General features: G+C 39.1%; 1 protein-coding gene across 1 annotated transcript in view; it reads left to right on the top strand.

The window, feature by feature from the left end:
- EPYC (epiphycan) overlaps positions 1–20,353 on the top strand; it is a 39,173-nt gene that overhangs the window by 11,514 nt on the left and 7,306 nt on the right. Inside the window, exon 3 of the mRNA XM_060777336.2 lies at positions 17,877–18,030. Within this exon, the coding sequence (XP_060633319.2) occupies positions 17,877–18,030 (154 nt within the window). The remainder of the gene's footprint in view (positions 1–17,876; positions 18,031–20,353) is intronic.

Here is a 20,353-nt window from a genome sequence, read left to right as displayed (position 1 = left end):
CAATTTAGGCTTCACTTGCTAGCTGCAGGTGGGACAACTTGGCACAGAATGTCATTTTATAGTGACAAGGCATAGACTACTATCAATTATCATGTTTTTGCCAAACTAAAAGTTGACGAAAGTGCTTGTTGTAGTTAGAACTTGGAAATAGCTGCAGCTGCCAACAGTTTAGCCTGTCTTCATAATTTTTATAATGCCAATTCAAGCTCCAAACTGGTATCTGTCCAATCAGGGATGCTACCCCAGAGGCCCCTTGCTGTTTATTTCAAAGAGTACCTTCAGTAAAGTACCCTTGTTTGAGGAGACATGGAGCTATATAATGCTAACTATTATGGAAGTAAGACATATTGATTCTACATTCATCCATGAAAGGTGGGAACCAACAAATGTTGCACAGCTTACAAGACAATGTGCTCTATACAAATAGTTCTATATCTTCTCAGTTAACAATCCTTCTTTATACAAGGTGCGAGATGTCATGAGGTGTGGGATGCTAGTTGTGATGGACACTTAAATGGCTGCTTCAAGGCAACAAACCAAATGTGTACCACTATAGGGATGAAATAAGGTGGGAGAGAGAGAGAGAGAGAGAGAGAGAGAGAGAGAGAGAGAGAGAGAGAGAGGGCGTTGTTGGATCTTGGGAGGACTCAACCCTATGTTTGCACAGAGAAATGTGGGCATAGGGTCATATAATATTATATAAAGGAGATAATATTACTTTGATAAAGACAAGAGAGATAATATTATATAGTTTGGATATTATCTCTGGATAATATATAGATATATGTTATGGTTAACAAAATGGAAATAAGACACTTACAAATGCATGCCGTAGAATTACAAACTCATGACTAGTTTGTTTGCATGATCTCTGTGTAGTTCCTAGTTTAGGGGATACAAAGTTCCCCATCCTCACCAGAAAGCAACCACTGAGATCAATGAAGATCTATTTCCCTGTTGACTGGGAAGCAGCTGGCTGATAGTCCCATCCAGCTCCTTATACTAGCAATTTCTGATTTGAGGGGTAATTTTGCCAGGGACCCTGCTTTTATCTATTGAAATAAAGATTGCTCATGGGAGGAAATGAAAACATAGCTGCTTTCTGAGCAACAACAACAACAACAACAACAACAAAACTGTCCCCTATCGATCACATTGGCTGCTACCCAGGATTCATATCAACAGTGAATATTAGAGATTAAAATGAATGGAGATTAAAGTTTAGAGACGAACATAACTAGGATTAGAGATAATATTATGCAATTTAATAAAATTATTCATCTTACTAATTGCTTATACAACTCTTTTTGCATATTTTTGGAAGTAGAGGTCAGTTCCAAATTACACTTTGGACTTAGGTTGCCAGAAAGTAATGGGAAAATTCTGATTGCCAAAAAAGGAAAGCAAATGTATATAACTGCCAGACCCACAAAGGCTAATTTAACATATAACTCATTTATTTAGAGCCAGCAGGTAAACAAACAAGTGTGTTTGTCCTGAACAAATTGCATTCTTAGCCTGCCATTTTCTGAGCGTTGGGGACCTCAGTTGTTTGGGGACTTTGCCAAGGTAAGCCAGCAGGCACTTAATAGAAACCACTCAGGAAAACATTTTAAAAGTCAATTCCTTTAACCAGAGGGAACATAATAGCAGGATTCTTAAAGAAAGTGTTCAATACCTTCTAACTTAAGAAAAAATCATTCAATTCAATAGAGCTCACTATTCTTCCTGGTTTGCTGTTCCCACTATAAATTTAGGAACATATTCCCCACGGTTATAGGGGTCATGCTATATGCTTCCAAACAGGTAAGTTAGCATCCTTAGCAAATGTCTTTGGGACTAAAGTAATTCATGAAGTCAACAATTGGATGGACCTAGATCATGATTTTCAATCAGCGAACTGTTTTAATTAAATGTTTATAACTATTTTAACTGTGTTAACTGTAATTATGATTTTAATTGTATTGTGTTGGTATCTAGTGGCCGTCTGTTGAGGAGGTTGAGAAGGACGGGATATAAATGCTCCAAATTAATTAATTAATTAATTAAGGTAGCTATAGGGCTGGCTATTCTTGTTTACACATTTCTAGTGACTTCTTTATTCCTAAACTATAATTTCTGCAACAATCATTAAGAGAAGATTTTGATCACAGCTAGCTTCTCTTTTTCTTTCAGGATCAGCCTGAACAAGTTTGATGCAGTAATATTTCTAAGGGAAATCAATTAACTAAGCATTCAGGCAAATAAAAAAAAAACACAGTATACTTAACAATGAACGAATCTAAAAATGGTTTGCAACAATATTGCTTTTCTATTTCAAAAACTAGCTTTGTTTTTTGGTATGAATGAATAATAACTTGCCAACCTTCAAACAATATATATATATTTACTCAAAGGAAGCAGGCAAATGTAACAAATTAAGAATAACTTTTTGATCACAACTAGCCTTTCTGTCCCTGCTGTTAGGTTTGTTGAAAGGGTGGACAATATTCTAAAGATGGCTGAATTTATGTTTTTTAAATGCTGAAATACTCTGATGAGAAGATTCTTGAATTGTAGAACCTACTTGGTGCAAAAAAAATCATTTGATTGTTTTGCATAGAAATTTGAATTTTATTTATTTATTTATTTACTATATTTATATACCACCCCACTCAGCCTTCCGGCGACTCAAGGCGGTTTACAAGGCAAAATTCAATGCCACCAAAAACACAATTAAAATATAAAAATGTTAAGATCATAACACTGTAATAAAACATAATTCAATAAATAGTCATTAAAACAATGTCCTTCAAAGGGCAATTTTCTTCAAAGGAGTCATATTTTTTTGTGCAGAAGTATTATTCTATGATAATATTTCCTTATTTTAAAAGATCTTTAGCTTTCTTTGTCAAATAAATCTTGTGCCTCACCAAACTACATTTCCCACAGTTCAAGTGTCATGGTGTGTCATGTCAAATTGCATTAATTCTACAATGTAGATGCATCCTTAGTCAACAAAAGGTTCTGCTACTAGTTGCGTTATCTTGTTTAGTCTCTAAGTTGTTACATGATCCTTTTGCATAGGTTATTTAACAGTACCCTGACTGAAAAAAGAAGTGGAGGGAATAATTGATAGTTTCTCTGTTGGTTGTATTTGCTGTAGATGCTTTTATCTGATATCTACACAGATTTGACTTATTGTAACCCTACGAATGTGGTAATGCCACAACTCTTGCACATTCAAGCAGGGCTATATACAGCTTGAGATTTACAATGTACTGTTCCCAACTCTTAATTACTTTTAAAAGATTTCATGTCAGGAGTGACAAGTTGCTTCTGTTGTGAGAGAATTGGCTGTCTGCAAGGATAATGCCCAGTGGACACCCAGATGTTATGATGTTTTACATCCTTGTGGTTGGTTTCTCTTATGTCTCCGCATAGGGAGCTGGAACTGGCAGAGGGAGCTCAACCTGCTCTTTCCAGATTCAAACCACTGACCTGTCAGTCAGCAGTCTTGCCAGCACAAGGGTTTAATCTATTGCGCCACTGAGTGCTCCAATTATTTTAATTACCGTATGGGTTACAAAGGTACCAGAAGTTTGCAATCAAAATTGTAGAAATTGTGTCTCACTCCTTTCCAGTCATGTATGTCATGAACTACATCATGACAGACAGAAATCAATTGCTGTATTTAAGCTACTTTGTTGTGATGTTCCTAGACCATCACAGGAACATTATTCCCTTAAATAATTCCTTCCACCCAATGTTGTATTCCTTTCAAAAAATAAAACATCATATCTGAAAGGAAAACAGCTTCTAAAAATAGCAGGAAAACATATAAATACAGGAGAAACAAAACATCTGCTGTTTTCCCCATTCATGTTATCAAATTTCCGATCATTTTCAAGTATTGCCAAAAACAAACATTTGGAAAACCAAAAAGCCATTTTGAAAATTATCAAACTTAGAAGCATCTTTGCTTTGTTAAACTCTCCATTTGATCTGCCAACTACTTAAAAACAGAACAGTTCTTGGTTTTGGATAATGCCAGTGAGAAACAGATTTTTCTAAAACTCCATATCACCTGTTCATATCGTGGTTTACTGTATAGTAGTATACCTATTGGGGTTATTTTTTTTAAAAAAAATGCTTTAATACCTTTTTTATTGGTGTTTACAAGATAAAAACAGAACTGCCATTTTTATTGACAATCTTGAGAGATTTAAAAAGTAATGGTCAGAAAGAATGTCCATGATCCCATGCTTTGGAATGGAATATAGTGTCCAATAGTATCATTATGGGCATTTGTGAACTGAAGTGCTTCTTAGCTGGAATGAGTGCACAGCACAATTTTCCAAGTTCAGTCCCATGGATGATTCTAGTAAATTACAATTGAGATATGTGAAATGTTCATAATATATCCAATAATATATCCAATAATAATAATAATAATAATAATAATTATTATTATTATTATTATTATTGTATATGCAGCCCTATCTCCCTGTGGGAATTTATGCTGTCCCCATAATTTGTATAATGTCAATACAAGATATGAAATGATATCTATCCATTTAGGAATGCCAGTCCAGAGGCAGGCTGGCCCATTCCTTTTTGTCCGAGGGTACAAAGTTAAATCTCTGATCTCAAGTGTTGCAAATCTCTTTGCCATGTGGTTTTCCTAAATTACCAGTCATGTTAAGAAAATGAGAAGTCACATGTCTTATTTAAGTCCACATGGGAGGACTTAAGTAACCCAGAGCTCCTACAGCCAGGCTTTGACTGCTTTCACACTCAACATTTCTGTTGGTAGTACTGTACATTACAATTATGGTATAACTGTAAGGGATTATTCTTTGTTGTGTGAAATAGGTCTGGGCCTGAATGATTTGCATCCTCTTAAGAAACTGTGGGGATGTAAGAAACTAGAATCAAGACTTGTTCACAGGTGGCACAGCACCTCATAAAGGATTTGTACTTCTATGGGTTACATAGCTGACACACCAGCTTGTTGTTGTTGTTGTTGTTGTTGTTGTTATAACACCATTTCTATACGTAGCACTTTACAGGTAAAGAACAGCCAAACAGTTTCAATCTAACTAAGGCATGATGCAAAAATAAAAATATGGCAGTGTGAGAAAGAATAATATTTTCTAAAGACATTATGTTAACATTCATTTTTGCCATTTTCCACTCTTCCCAGCCAAGTCAATAAATGCCTGGATTGCTGTTGCCATAGAATCATAGAATCATAGAGTCAAAGAGTTGGAAGAGACCTCATGGGCCATCCAGTCCAACCCCCTGCCAAGAAGCAGGAATATTGCATTCAAATCACCCCTGACAGATGGTCACCCAGCCTCTGCTTAAAAGCTTCCAAAGAAGGAGCCTCCACCACACTCCGGGGCAGAGAGTTCCACTGCTGAACGGCTCTCACAGTAAGGAAGTTCTTCCTAATGTTCAGGTGGAATCTCTTTTCGTGTAATTTGAACCCATTATTCTGTGTCCTAGTCTCCAGGGCAGCAGAAAACAAGCCTGCTATCCAGTTCTTTAAGGCACTCCTCATAGGGCATGGTCTCCAGACCTTTGATCATTTTAGTCACCCTCCTCTGAACACCCTCCATAAGGAACAAGTAGCTGAGGAATCATGCTCTATTTTATGATCATATAATCCAAGGCAGACACTGGTATAAAAGTCGATGTTTCATATAGAATCATAGAGTTGGAAGACACCACATGTGTCAACCCCTGCCATGCAGGAAAAGCAGAATAAAGGTACCCCTGACAGATGGTCACCCAAACTGCTTAAAAGCTTCCAAGGAAGAAGCTTCCACCACACCCCGAGACAGAGAGCTCCACTGCTGAACAGTTCTTACAGTAAGGAAGTTCTTCCTAATGTTCAGGTGGAATCTCTTTTCGTGTAATTTGAACCCATTATTCTGTGTCCTAGTCTCCAGGGCAGCAGAAAACAAGCCTGCTATCCAGTTCTTTAAGACACTCCTCATAGGGCATGGTCTCCAGACCTTTGATCATTTTAGTCACCCTCCTCTGAACACCCTCCTCTGGCTTGTCAATATCTCTTTTGAACTGTAGTGCCCAGAATTGGAAACAGTATTCCAGGTGAGATCTAACCAAAGCAGAATGAGTTCCCTCGATCTAGACACTATACTCCTTTTGATACAGCACAAAATCCTGTTGGTTTTTTTTAGCTGCTGCATCACACTGTTGGCTCATGTTGGTTACTTGTTTGATTTCCTCATGTTGTCCATAAAGACTCCAAGATCTTTTCCACATTTACTGTTGTCGAGCCAGGCATCACCCATTTTTTATCTTTGTAGTTCATTTTCTTCTACCTAAGCATAGTATCTTACATTTGTTCTTGTTGAAATTTATTTTGTTAGTTTGGCCCAGCTCTCTAATATGCTAAGGTCAATTGAATTCTGATCCTATCCTCTGGTGTATTAGCTATTCCTCCTAATTTGGTGTCAACTGCAAACTTTATAATCATTCCCTCTAAACCTTCATCCAAATCATTAATACGGATATCGAACACTACTGGGTCCAAGACTAACCCCTGTGATACTCCACTAGTCACTTCTTTCCAGGATGAAGTGGAACTATTGATGAGCACCCTTTGGGTTCAGTTGCTTAACCAATTATAGATCCACCTAATATTACCTAGCCCACATTTGACTAGTTTGCTGGCAAGAAGGTCATGGGGGACTTTGTCGAAGGCCTTACTGAAATCTAGATACGTTACATCCACAGCATTCCTTGCATCTACCAAGTTTGTAACTCTATCGAAAAAAGAGATAAGATTAGTCTGGCATGACTTTTTTTGGAGAAATCTATGTTGACCCTTAGTAATCACAGCATTCCTTTCTAAGTGATTGCAGACTGCCTCCTTAATTATCTGATCTGATCCAGAACCTTTCCTGGTATTATAGGGCTGATTGGGTGGTAATTGGTTCCCTTCTTGAAGATAGGGACAACATTTGCCTTCCTCCAGTTTGCTGGGACTTTTCCTGTTCTCCAAGAATTCTCAAAGATTATTACCAGTGATTCTGAAATCACTTCTGCTAGTTCCTTCAGTACTCTTGGATATAGTCCATCTGTCACTAGAGACTTGAATTCATTTAGAGTTGTCAGGTATTCCTTGACTTCTTTACCTATTTTGGGTTGCATTTCCTGTTACCTGTTCAGCTTCATACTGGTCAGGTTGAACATCAATCTTTTTTTGGGAGAAGACTGAGGCAAAGAAGGTGTTGAGCAGCTCAGCCTTTTCCCTATTCTCTGTTAGCATTTCACCACCTTCTCCACACAGAGACTCTACTGTTTCCCTTTTCTTCCTTTTTCTACTGGCATAACCAAAGACCCCCCCCCCCTTTTTTTATTGTTTTTAATCTCTCTGGCAAGCCTGACCTCATTTTGTGCCTTAGCCTTATGAACCTTTCCCCTAAATATGTTGGTTACTCGTTTGATTTCCTCTAGTGATTTCCCCTCTTTTCCATTTCTTATGTATGCCTCTTTTAAATCTTAGCTCATTAAAAATTCTTTGGACGTCCATTCTGGTTATTTTACACTCCCTTCTCTTTTAGTATTCCTGTCCATGGAATCATGCTCAGTATTTCCTTAAATTTCCTGAAGTCAGCTCTCCTAAATTCTAGAATACATGTTTGACTTCTCTTAGTCGCACCCTTCCTTTGTATCACAAACTCCAGGATCATATGGTCACTCCCATCTAAGGATCCCACCACTTCCACTCCATTGACCAGGTCCTCATTGTTGGTTCGGATCAAATCCAAAATAGCGGATTCCCTTGTTGCCTCTTCTACTTTCTAGACAATAAAATTGTCTGCAAGGCAAGTGAGGACTTTGTTGGACTTTTCGAACAAATATCAGAGTAGTTGAAATCCCCCATTATTACTATATCACTTCTTTCTGCATGTTTGGTCATCTGATTAAGGAAGGCTAAAGATTAATACCACTAATATTGATACTCACAAATGAAGAGGGCTTGACTCATTTTCTACTTAAAATAAATCTATAGTCTTTCTGAAAAATTAATACAACTGCTACATTTCTGTCTATCAACATCTTTTGATCCATATTTTAGTCCTAAATGTGCTACAATTACTCTTCAAATTTTCTTTTAGAAAAGATGATGCTGTCCAGTACTGTTTCAATCAAAAATAAATTGTTTGTAACATCACCATGCTAGTGACAGTATCACCACAGAGAAAAGTTATTGGATATGTTAATACTTTTGGAAGGAACAATGTTAGGTCAAGATGTCTGGAATGCATTCCTCCTTTTAGGTTTCCTCCTCAGAAACATCTGTCTTGATTTCCTGTGCTCCAAAAGTTTTTTAAAAGTTGTGTCCCCGAGTCCACTCTTGTATAAGCTGTCTCCATTTCAAAATCACAGATGGCAACCATATTTTGTTTTAGTAGTATATGGTAGTCTTCGGATTTGCATATTATTGCCCTAAGGGGACATGAACTTCCATATTATCAAAATGCTGATATTCCATATACAATATTGTTTCAGTAGCTTTGACAAAAAAAAAAAGACCAAAGGTGACTGCACTTCTTCCCTGTTTTTCCTGTTCTATTTACTATAAGAGAGAATTTGGCTTATCTATCGGATGTGGTTTAAAAGGTAGAAAATACTTTTTGCAGTGCTTTTTAATCTATCTGATGTGATGGATCAGCAAGTTTTTTTCCATCATGGTGACAGTGACTACACCATATTTATGTGTATTGGCTACAACTGATTCTTTCCTTCCTGTAAACTCAGCTAGGACTAACAACCATTGGCTAATAAACCAGCACTGGTCTATGGGTCACTAATTTGAATGGACACTCTTATAGCATCATCCTACATACTTGAGATGGGATTTTTGCTGGTGGTGTTCAACTAAATTCCAAATATGGGAGAGGTCTTGAAAGGTGCGTACTGGCAGTGGTTGAGGCTAAGGGTGAGGGGCAGGTCAAGGGAAGATTAGACAGGTCAGATATAATTCTTCATGATGTGGAGTTTTCCCCAGCAAGAATACAAAGCAAATCTGAATACCACACATGCCAACTCAGTAGTAAACTCCTTGGTTGTTTGCAAAACATGGTTCTGTTGAATAACATTCCTGTCTGCCATGAAAGGTAAAGTACAAAACATATGGTATGTCCCAGCTTTCTTTAAAAAAAAAAGCTGGTGTTCCCCAGCTTTCTTTGCCTGCCTTATCCTAGTAAACTGTAAAACAATATTTGCACACATTAAAATGTAGTAAAATGCTCTTATGATGCCATACCATGGTCCTATTCATGTATCATCAGAAACATCATAATTTCATTCACTTGTATGTAAATGGCAAGGTGGAGAATTGTAGTCATAAACAGATTTATTATTGGATCAACTGCTTTACCAGGAATGCTTATTTCATATTTGACTTTACATCTTAGGATCCAGATTAACTGATTTTCATATTGTTATGGTATCATAACCTCATATCCCCTTCCCCGCATTCTTTTTGTTTTGTTTTCCAGCAGGGTTTAGTATTTTAGTGAGGGTAGAGGGTTGATTTCGATGTCCATTCCTAGAGACTACTGCACCCCAGTAATCTCTAATTCGGGAAGGCAATATTCCAGCAAGCTTAAAACAAGTTGTAATAAAACTGCTGTTGAAGAAACCATTACTGGACTCCACTCAATTTGTCAGCTATCTGCCTGGTTCCAATCCTCCACTTTTTGGGCAAAGTCTGGAACGTGTGGTGGCCTCACAACTCCAGGTATTCTTGGAAGACATGGAGTATCTGGATCAGGCAGTCTGGCTTTAGACCGGGAAATGGAACCAAGACAGCCTTGGTCACCTTAGTTGATGATCTACGCCGAGAGCTAGACAGGGTTGGTTCTGCTAGACCTCTCAGCAGCCTTCGATACCATCAACCATGATATCCTTCTGGGACACCTTGCCAGAATGGGTCTGGGAGGCACTGTTCTACAGTGGCTCAGGTCCTTTCTGAAAGGTCGCACCCAGAAAGTGTTACTGGGAGACTCCTGTTCAACCCCACACCCACTGTCTTGCGGGATTCCTCAGGGTTCAATATTGTTTCTCATGTTGTTTAACATCTACATGAAGCTGCTGGGGGAGATCATCTGGAGTTTTGGGGTGCGATGTCACCTGTACATAGATGATGTCCAACTCTATCACTCCTTCCCACCTGCTACTAAGGAGGCTGTTCGGGTCCTGAACTGATGCTTGGCCGCTGTGATGATCTGGATGAGGGCAAACAAATTGAAACTGAATCCAGACAAGACATAAGTACTCCTGGTCAGTCGTAAGGCCGAACAGGGCATAGGGTTACAGCCTGTGTTGGATGGGGTTACCCTCCCCCTGAAGATGGGGGTTTGCAGCTTGGGTGTGATCCTGGATCATTGCTGAGCCTGGAACCCCAGGTTTCGGCTGTGACAAGGGGAGCATTTGTACAGTTAAAACTTGTGTGCTAGCTGCTCCCATACCTTGGGAAATCTAACTTGACCACAGTAGTCTGCACTCTGGTTACTTCCCGTATAGACTACTGCAATGCTCTCTACGTGGGGTTGTCTTTGAAGACTGTCCGGAAGCTTCAAATGGTCCAACGAACAGCAGCCAGATTGCTAACAGGAGCGGCACTCAGGGAGTGTACAATTACCCTGTTGCGCCAGCTCCACTGGCTGCCAGTTTGCTACCAGGCACAATTCAAAGTACTGGCTTTAGCCTATAAAGCCCTAAATGGTTCTGGCCCAACTTACATGTCTGAACGTATCTCCCCTTATGAACCATCTAGGACCTTAAGATCGTCTCAGAAGGCCCTGCTCTCATTACCACCTTTGTCACAAGTACATTTTGCGGAGACGAGAGACAGAGCCTTCTCAGTGGTGGTCCCTTGGCTGTGGAATGCCCTCCCTATAGATATTAGATCAGCCACCTCCCTTTTAACATTCCGGAAAAAGTCAAGACATGGCTTTTTGAACAAGCGTTTGCAAATGCAGAGTAACTGACATAGGAAAATGGAACAACTAGACAATGAGTCCGGACAACGTTTTTAACAAGGAGACACTATGAATTTATATTTTATTGATTTGTTAAGTTTTTATAATATGTTATGTTTTTAATTGTATTTATGACATTGGAAGCATTGAATTTTGCCCTGTTAACTGCCTTGAGTCACCTACAGGCTGAGAAAGGCAGTATACAAATACAGTAAGTAAGTAAGTAAGTAAGTGAGTAAGTAAATAAATAATTTTGCATGTCTATACTAACTGGGAGTGACTTGGATTTATTGAAAGTGAGGGGGCAATTCCGGCTGGCTTGGAGTTAAGACTATTAATCCTTCAGTTCTTGAAACCTCCATGAGCAGATGATGGATAGATAGATAGATAGATAGATAGATAGATAGATAGGGGTTTTTTTTAAAAAAAAAGAATGCCCCTTTAGAAATTATGGTTATGGGTGTGAAGTCTGCTGAAATGAGGATGGGTACCAGATAGACTGTGGATCACTCTTTCCCCATCACCTTCTACAGGGACCCTACAACAGTTGTGTCTGCCAAAAGCAGTTACTCTATAATTGTTAAAATCTGAAGAGCAATTATTTGTATAGTTAGAATCTAAGCTTGCCATGCAGCTGTTACAGACCACTGTCCAAAAAAAGTTAATCATAACTGCCAAAACTTAATTTGAAATTAAAGCTCCATAGAAATTTTCACTATATTTTAAAAAGTCTGCATCATAGCAGTTTCTATACATGTTTTACTAGCAAACAACAGCTAGCCGCTGCCTTGTTTCTCCTTTTTTAATTAGCTAAAATAGATGGCTACCATTATATATACCATGCCAATTCTAAGCTACTATTTCCTCTGTGATATGTGAACTTAAGGTAAATCTCAGTCTATTTGTAATGTACTCCTCATCATGACTGAGAAGTACATTACAAAAGTGAGTGCAGATGCAGAGGAACCATTGTACCAACAGACACATGGCCCAAGCACCACTAGAGGCTCCTGATATATAAGAATAAAAAAATCAAGACCAACATATGAGGGATTCCTGAATGCTGAAACAATTAATCCATATCATTACAGATGACAGTTCAGCCTAGCACTGGTAATAGGTCAGTACAAGTTAAGTTTCTATTATTTGAAATATTTGGGACCAGAAGTTTTTGGGTTTCAGATTTTGGAATAACACAGTGCATCATGACCTCAGAGCAGAGGTATGTGCATATCTGCTTTATATGGTTGAAGTAATGTTTAGTAAACGTGATATGCTTGTTTAATATCAAGCCTTTCCCTTGAGAAAGAGAAATCATACAAGTTAGTCCTGGAATGGAAATTAGTGATGGAACTTTCTCATCACATACCATGTTGTATCTTACCTCACAATTTGTTATCTAATCACTGTCCTTCATATCTGTCCCTAAGAGAAGAATATTCTGTTGTTGTTGTTGTTGTTGTTGTTGTTGTTAAACCTGGGCAGCTAAAGCAGGAAATCATAATTGGATAGAACCCTATGAGAGTATGCCTCCAGGGGCAAACCAAGAATGGGCAACTTAGAAGTCTCTGAACTGACTTAGGAGTAGAACGGGCAGATCAAAAGACAACCTGGCAAAATGGCACTATTTAAATGAATCCTCCAACTTGTGTGAGGATAACAGACAACTCCGCATATGTATACTTGTCCACAATGTCCTGCCTCATGTTCAGAGAAAGAATTGTTTGAGGTTACAGAAAATGCAGTTGCTGTTACCCATTTTTGGTCAAAAGATATTAAGCTGCTTGTGCTCCTTCTATTTTAATCAGTTTTGTACTAATTTATGTAATTATTATTTGAAACACAACAAGATTAGTGCACAGCAAACAAGATCACTATGCTGGTTGTTGTATTGGATCACACGTTGGACTATGTGATGTATCAGCTACATACAAACTTTTATCAAACTTTTGAGTCTAAGGGCCCTGTTGGACTTTTACCTGATGCAGCCAAACAATGCCTCAGGTAAAAGAGGATTAACTTGAAACCCTATTAGATCCTGAAAGGCCTAGATCTAATGAGGTATGGGCTCTGTGGGGACCGACCCACAGGACTGCTTCTGCAGTCCTGGGGTCAATCCCCACAGACCATCTGGTTCTTCAGGCTTCCAAAAGCCCAGAGAACAGAGGAGGGCACCCCGCTTCTCACCCCCTAGCCCTTAAAATAAGTAAAAACTTATTGGGCACAATTGGGCTTCTCCAGCAGGTCTCTTAGTGAGTAGAAATGATGTGCCAGGAGGTGGGGGTGGCCCAAATCTCTCCTGGGGCTCTCCGCCTCCTGGCACATCATTTCATTTCTTTGAATGCCAGGTGAACTGAGAGGGCTGTGGGAACTAACCCCAGGACTGCAGAAGGCCCATACCACATTAGGAGTTACAAAGAGAGCCTGGGGACACTCAACTGGAAAACCCCATTTTGCGGGTTGGGTGTGGGGACAGCAATGTGGGTGAAAATGGGTTACCTTAACTCATTTTCACTCACATTAAATTGTTGTCTGAAAGCATCCTAAGAGATGGGTTAGGCAGAGCAAAAATACCTCACTCACAGTCTATTAGTAAGCTGGATTTCGTGACTACAGTATAAACAAGCCTTTAATATCTGGGAACAAATTTGTACTTCTCAAGTAGTAGTAAATTCATCATTAACTTATTTCTTCCTTAGTCAATTCCATCACACTGAAAATACAGAACATTTGGCAATTGCATATTTAAAAATAAATAGCTCTCAGGTTTTGTTGTATCTTACATTTTAATACCAGTTTTCTGAGTTTAAATTATCTAGTATGAGAATAAAATCCTTACTAATAGAAGGTCCAATGAGTCCGACATATTTAATATAAAATCTAAAATTAAAGTAAATGCCAGAAGAATATGATATTGTTTCAAAAATGGAGATAGAGATGCAACAATCAGTAAAACAGTAGCCTTGTGTTCTAAGTCATATGCACCATCTAGTGGTGGAATATGACCATAAAACTTTCAAAACACCACAGGCTCATCAAAAGGACTTTCAAAACACCACAGGCTCATCGGATCTATGACCGCCTAGAACGCAACCTCTTACGAGAGAGAATTCACACCATCCGCAAAGAACTCGCAAACACAGACAAGGAATTGCTGCACCTCCATATCAACATCAGCCAGAAGAAGAATCCCCAGGACTGGGACAAAATAGACAACCTCACTTACAGAAAAATGGAGAAAAACATGGCTGTCCACACCAACAGACAAAAACAAAAATTCCACAAACGCCAAAAGCAACAGCTGAAACCAGAACTGGATACATCACGGACCATCATCAACCTGACAGACAGACAACTCTCTGAAAACCAAGTATCCATACTAGCGAAAGGAGGAAACTTTGCTGTAACCGCCACCAGGATCCCAGTAGAAAACATCATTGCCAATGTTGAATCAGCAATTTATCGCCTCCCCGAGGAGGAAGCAGAAGAAGTACGAGCAGAAACAGCAAGGATCCTGAAAAAGGCAAAACTTCCCTCCAGTAACATTACTAGGAAAGAAAGACAAGCCATCAGAGAACTGAATTCAGATCCGGATATCCTCGTTATGCCAGCAGACAAGGGGAATGCCACAGTTATCATGCATACAGAACAATACAAGGAGAAGATCAGAAAACTCCTGGACCCTACTATATACAAAAAACTCAAGCAAGACCCAACTGCCAAAATAACCAAGAAAACCAACACCCTGATTAAGAACTCCTCCATAAACTTTGACATACGACAACAGCTATGTAAATCGGAAGCCCATCCACCCAGGCTTTATGGACTCCCAAAAATCCATAAGGACTCCACCCCACTCAGGCCCATCGTGAGTGCCATTGGATCCCCCACATACGACCTAGCAAAATTTCTTGCTGCACAGTTACAAAGCCATATTGGGCTCACTACACACTACATCAAGGACTCAGCCCACTTCATAGAAAAAATCAGCAATCTCAAGCTAAATACAAACGACAAACTGATCAGCTTCGATGTGGTATCTCTATTTACCATGGTCCCGGTAGCAGACACCATGGCACTCATCAACCAGAGGTTCCCAGAAGACATCACGGCTCTGTTTCACCATTGCCTTACCACCAGTTACTTTCAGTGGGACAATGAATTCTACGAACAGAAAGATGGAGTAGCTATGGGGAGCCCTCTCAGCCCGGTCATAGCTAACTTCTACATGGAACACTTTGAAGAACAAGCCCTGGAAACAGCAATCAAAAAGCCCACGATATGGTTCAGATATGTGGATGACACCTTCACCATTTGGAGCCATGGAGAAGAAGAACTCAACAGGTTCCTGGACCATCTTAACAGCATCCACCCAAACATCCAGTTCACCATGGAAAAAGAAAATGAAGGAAGACTGCCTTTTCTAGATGTCCTAGTCATCCGCAAACCAGATCAACAATTGGGTCACATCGTCTACAGAAAACCCACACACACAGATAGATATCTACATAAAAACTCCAACCATCACCCAAGTCAAAAAAGAAGCACCATTAAAGCCTTGGCAGACCGTGCAAAAAGAATCTGCGAACCCCACCTCCTCCAAGATGAACTGAACCACCTCAACTGGGCTCTCCAGGCCAATGGATACTCCACCTCAGACATCAGAAGAGCTGCAAGACCAAGAACAAGCCACGAGAGTAAAGATGAAGATCCACCCAGAGGAAAAGTGTTCCTGCCATACATCAAGGGAACCACTGATCGCATAGGGAAGCTGATGAGGAAACACAACATACAAACAATCTACAAACCCACCAAGAAAATCCAACAAATGCTACGTTCAGCAAAGGACAAGAGGGATCCTCTCACCTCTGCAGGAGTCTACCGTATACCATGCAGCTGTGGACAAGTCTACATAGGGACCACCAAACGCAGCGCCCAGACACGCATCAAGGAACATGAAAGGCACTGCAGACTACTTCAACCAGAGAAGTCAGCCATAGCAGAGCACCTGATGAACCAGCCTGGACACAGCATATTATTTGAGAACACAGAAATGCTGGACCACACCAACAACCACCATGTCAGACTACACAGAGAAGCCATTGAAATCCACAAGCATGTGGACAATTTCAACAGAAAGGAAGAGACCATGAAAATGAACAAAATCTGGCTACCAGTATTAAAAAACTCTAAAATTATAACAGCTAAACAACAGAGAGGAAAAAACCAGGCACAGATTAACACCTCCCAGCAACAGATTTTCCCAGACTCAGGCAGGCCTTCAAATGCTAATGAAGGTGATCAGCTAAACATTCACACCTAACTGCAGCAGGGAAGAGCTCCTTGCCCCACCCCAGCCATTCCACAGATATATAAACCCATTTTTCCTACTTCCAACAGACCTTCTCAACCTCTGAGGATGCTTGCCATAGATGCAGGCGAAACGTCAGGAGAAATGCCTTTAGAACATGGCTCTATAGCCCGAGAAAACCCACAAGAACCTAATAAAACTATTTTTTCAATCTCTTCTGTTTATTGATTTAATGATCAAATTCTACTTGTTTTTTTTAAAAATAATACCTTTCCAACATTCAAAAATTGCACCATAAATTTGATGGAAAGTACTTGAGATTTCATATTTTAAAAAAGATGGGGAAGAAGAAAAATCCAAAATGATCAACCATTTTTAATTATAGGCAGGCCTGTAGCCAGGATTTTGTTTCGGGGGGGGGGGCAGAATTTTTCGGGGGGGGGGGGGTTCGGGGGGGCTGAGTTTCGGGGGGGGGCTGAGTCTGAGTGAAAGAGGGTCTACCCTAGCAAACCTTTTGTATCATTACCCCAATACCCCCATGCATATGGGATATATTGAGTATGGTGATCAGATCATGATATGAATAAACATAACAGTTTAAGTAATGCACCAGTAAGGCCTTTTCACGAACCACCATGAGAATTTGGGGGGGGGGGTGAAGCTCCTCCCCCGAGCCCCCCCCCCCCCCCCCCCGGCTACATGCCTGATTATAGGTATCCTATAAAACCTATATATACTTAGAAAGACTCTACTCTTGAACAGCAGACCAGTACACTGTACAATATTGTGCAAATTGCCTCTCAACGTCTCCTCCAGTTCAAAAACAGTGGGAAAGAGAGCTAAGTTCAAGATTCACAAGCTTCAGACTCCTTTACAGTTATTGCAGTTTCCATGGCTAAGTGGGGATTCAACCCCTGGTCTCCCAGTGTCCTAGACCAATACTCAAAATACTACACTTTTATTAGACTGTGTTGGGCATCCACAAATATTGAAGCAATTATTTATATAATGACCTAATTGTTTCTAACATTTTTTTTCTCTGATGAGAAAGAAATAAAGCCTATGTGAATTATCTTTTTAAAAAGGCCAGTGATTTAGGGATTTCTTGTAAGAAACGACATGGGCTCATGCATAATAGATATTATTGAGAAACAAACAGATTTATTCAAAGAATGTGACTCCAGCTTTGGAACAGGAAGGTCAAGGCAGCAAGATGATGAATGGTACATCCTATCTCAGAAATTGCAAATGTTTCATTTCCCAGAATTTAGAATTAAAATGCATACTTCATACACATGTTCTATATTTCCTCAAAGGTGGCATAAAATTTCTTACCAAGACACAGTCATCTTGTATTAACCAAATCTTGCTTTCTTAAACTTGGTGACCAAATGGACATGGTACCAGAGGAAACACATTTTTGAACATTTCACCCCCCCCCTTTTTTTTTCTATAGGTAACCCAGCAGCAATGGAACCTCCAGTTATAACCTACTCCAATTACATCCAAACTTACTGAAAATAGATTGGATTACTTAATATATGTGTTTTTCTATTTAGACAGAAATTGGAACTATTTTACCATACATAACAGGGGAGGTTTATTTGCCTTCACCTTTACCAGAAGATACAGAAGAAGAAGCTTCCACACCCAAACTCATTGATGGGTCTTCACCCCATGAACCAGGAGTTCTTGGCCCACATACACATGAAGGTTTGTGAAAGAAAATTAGGAAACTTTATTGTCATCTTCCATATATTTAGCAAAGATTTGGGGTCTTCAACTAACTGAATTCAGCATTTATCTTTGGACTCTTTGGAAGATCTTCATGTATTCTTTGTACTTTAGATTAATTTCATTACTTCTAAATTCCTGATAGGTAATTTAGAAGCAATGAAATTGCAACATTATATTAAAATATCATTTGTTCCTTACGAACACCTGAAACGTGAAATAAATTATTGAAAATCTAAACCACTGGTGATATAAAAATGAAGTTAAGACAACCACAGTGTATATTTCAATATTTGCATATGATTAGACCCTACTCTCATTATCAACAAAAATAAGATGAACCGTCCTTAGGGACAGTGCCATTTCCTGGGAGATTTCTTTTGTCACTTTTTGATAGGTTGTGTCAAAATATAAGAACAGGTCTTAGGAATAGCATTTTGTATTAAACCCTCCAAACATATTGTGAGCATAGTGGATGTGCTGAGAAATAGTTGAAAAGAACTATGGAAACACAAACATCTACCTTTGAAGAGTGAAGAGATCTGGTGGCTTTCATGTCAAGTTCAAGAAATAGCAGCTTTCAAAGAGTCCAAACCACCACTGAAGGTGCAAGATGAGAACAAGGATGAGATGAGAATGAGGGTCCACCCTCTTTTATTGGGATTAATGCCGAGAGTCGGGTTCTAAACAGACAAGTGTTCTGGACAATGCAATATGAAAAGAAAGCATCATGAGACTTTGGGGGACTCTGAATTAGAATAACATAATTTCAGTGTTGAAAGGAGATGCTAGGGTCATATATTCCAACCCATGCAGTAATTAGAATAAAGGTGATAAGAAAACGGGAAGAGGAATAAGAAAAGAAATAGTGATTGGAAAAAGATAAGCATTAGAAAGGGAACTGGGTAAATGAGATGCCTTACACCTGGAGTACAAACTGAGCATAATAAAGTTAATATAATGGGTAATTTGGGGATGGGAAGGACAAAATACTTATGCCACCAAATATACCCTTCACTGCTAATAAGGTAGCATGGGTTTTTAATTAGTAATGCTATATATAATATGTTTGTTGCTTTTTGATCAATGCCAAAGGTTCATATATAATGTATTAACACAAACAACTATAGACCAAAAATTTGTATGCAACATTTTCCAGAAATGTGTGATAGTCTTCCATTTTTCTTCTTTACCCAAAATCATTGTCATATTCACCGTACACTGATATTACTGTTTTCCTATTGTGGTTCCTAAGGCAACATAGAAATGAAGAGTTCTTTCCAATTATATCAGCACACCTGTTACTAAAAATCTTTCGTAAATTAGATTAAATGCTTCAGATCTCTTTTTAATGTTCAGTCAGCTGTAGTTATATGCTTTGTTTAATAATCCACAGGTTTCAAACAATTTTAGCTCCAGGGATGATTGAAACCTTTCCTGATGTCATTGTTCTGCATCAGAAATGATAATTAAAAACAATTCTGAGGAAATTGAAATCTCAAAGGGGAAAAATCAATTTCCGCAAAAATCATCAAAAAAGCATGCTGGTTACTAAACTAAATGTAAGCAACTTTATTAAGTTTTGAAGGGAGGGCACAGTTCCTCAGGCTATAATATAGTCTGGTCATCATGGATATGGCCTGAGGAATCTGGCAAGGGCAAAAAAAGTTCATTTAAGTAGTACAGAATAGGCTTGTGTATTTTGGCTGAACCTCGATCCATTTCTGCTACCCAGTTTTTTGGGGGGAGGGGCTTTTTCACATACCTCCCATAAACAAGCAGGTAGCCCAAGAGCCGTTTTAGATCTGCAGCTGAAAAATGCAGCTAGATCTAGTCCATTGGCAGCAATGGGAAGCTTCATGGGCTCTCCTTCCCATCATTTTCAGGACTATCAGGATGAAAATCGCCATACTTGGAGTAGACATCTACCACTGCTAGTCCAACAAGTTTCATAATGTTTGGGTCATCTTCTGATTTTTAGGATTTTTTCTTTCTAGAAATAATATCTCCTTAAAAAATTCCCAAAAAGGTATCCCCCGTTGGTCCCACCTTTAACTTCTCCAGAACCAGCAACAGAGTAGCATTCCTTCCTGTCAAATGTCAAAGATACACATCACACAGCCCACCCACTATTACAATTACACTTTCTTTACTATAATAAATAAACAACAGTAACTTCTTCCAAAGCTTTTGCAGTTTGATTTCTTGTTTTCACAACATAATGCAAGAGGCCAGCTACCTGCCATCCACAAGCAAGCAAGCAGCATGTCCCTTATTAGAAAAACACTCCCATATGAACCAG

Source organism: Anolis sagrei, chromosome 5, assembly GCF_037176765.1.
Source record: "Anolis sagrei isolate rAnoSag1 chromosome 5, rAnoSag1.mat, whole genome shotgun sequence".
NCBI lineage: Eukaryota > Metazoa > Chordata > Lepidosauria > Squamata > Dactyloidae > Anolis > Anolis sagrei.
The sequence above is the reverse complement of the archived record's forward strand: the minus strand, read 5'-3'. Positions and strand labels throughout refer to the sequence as shown.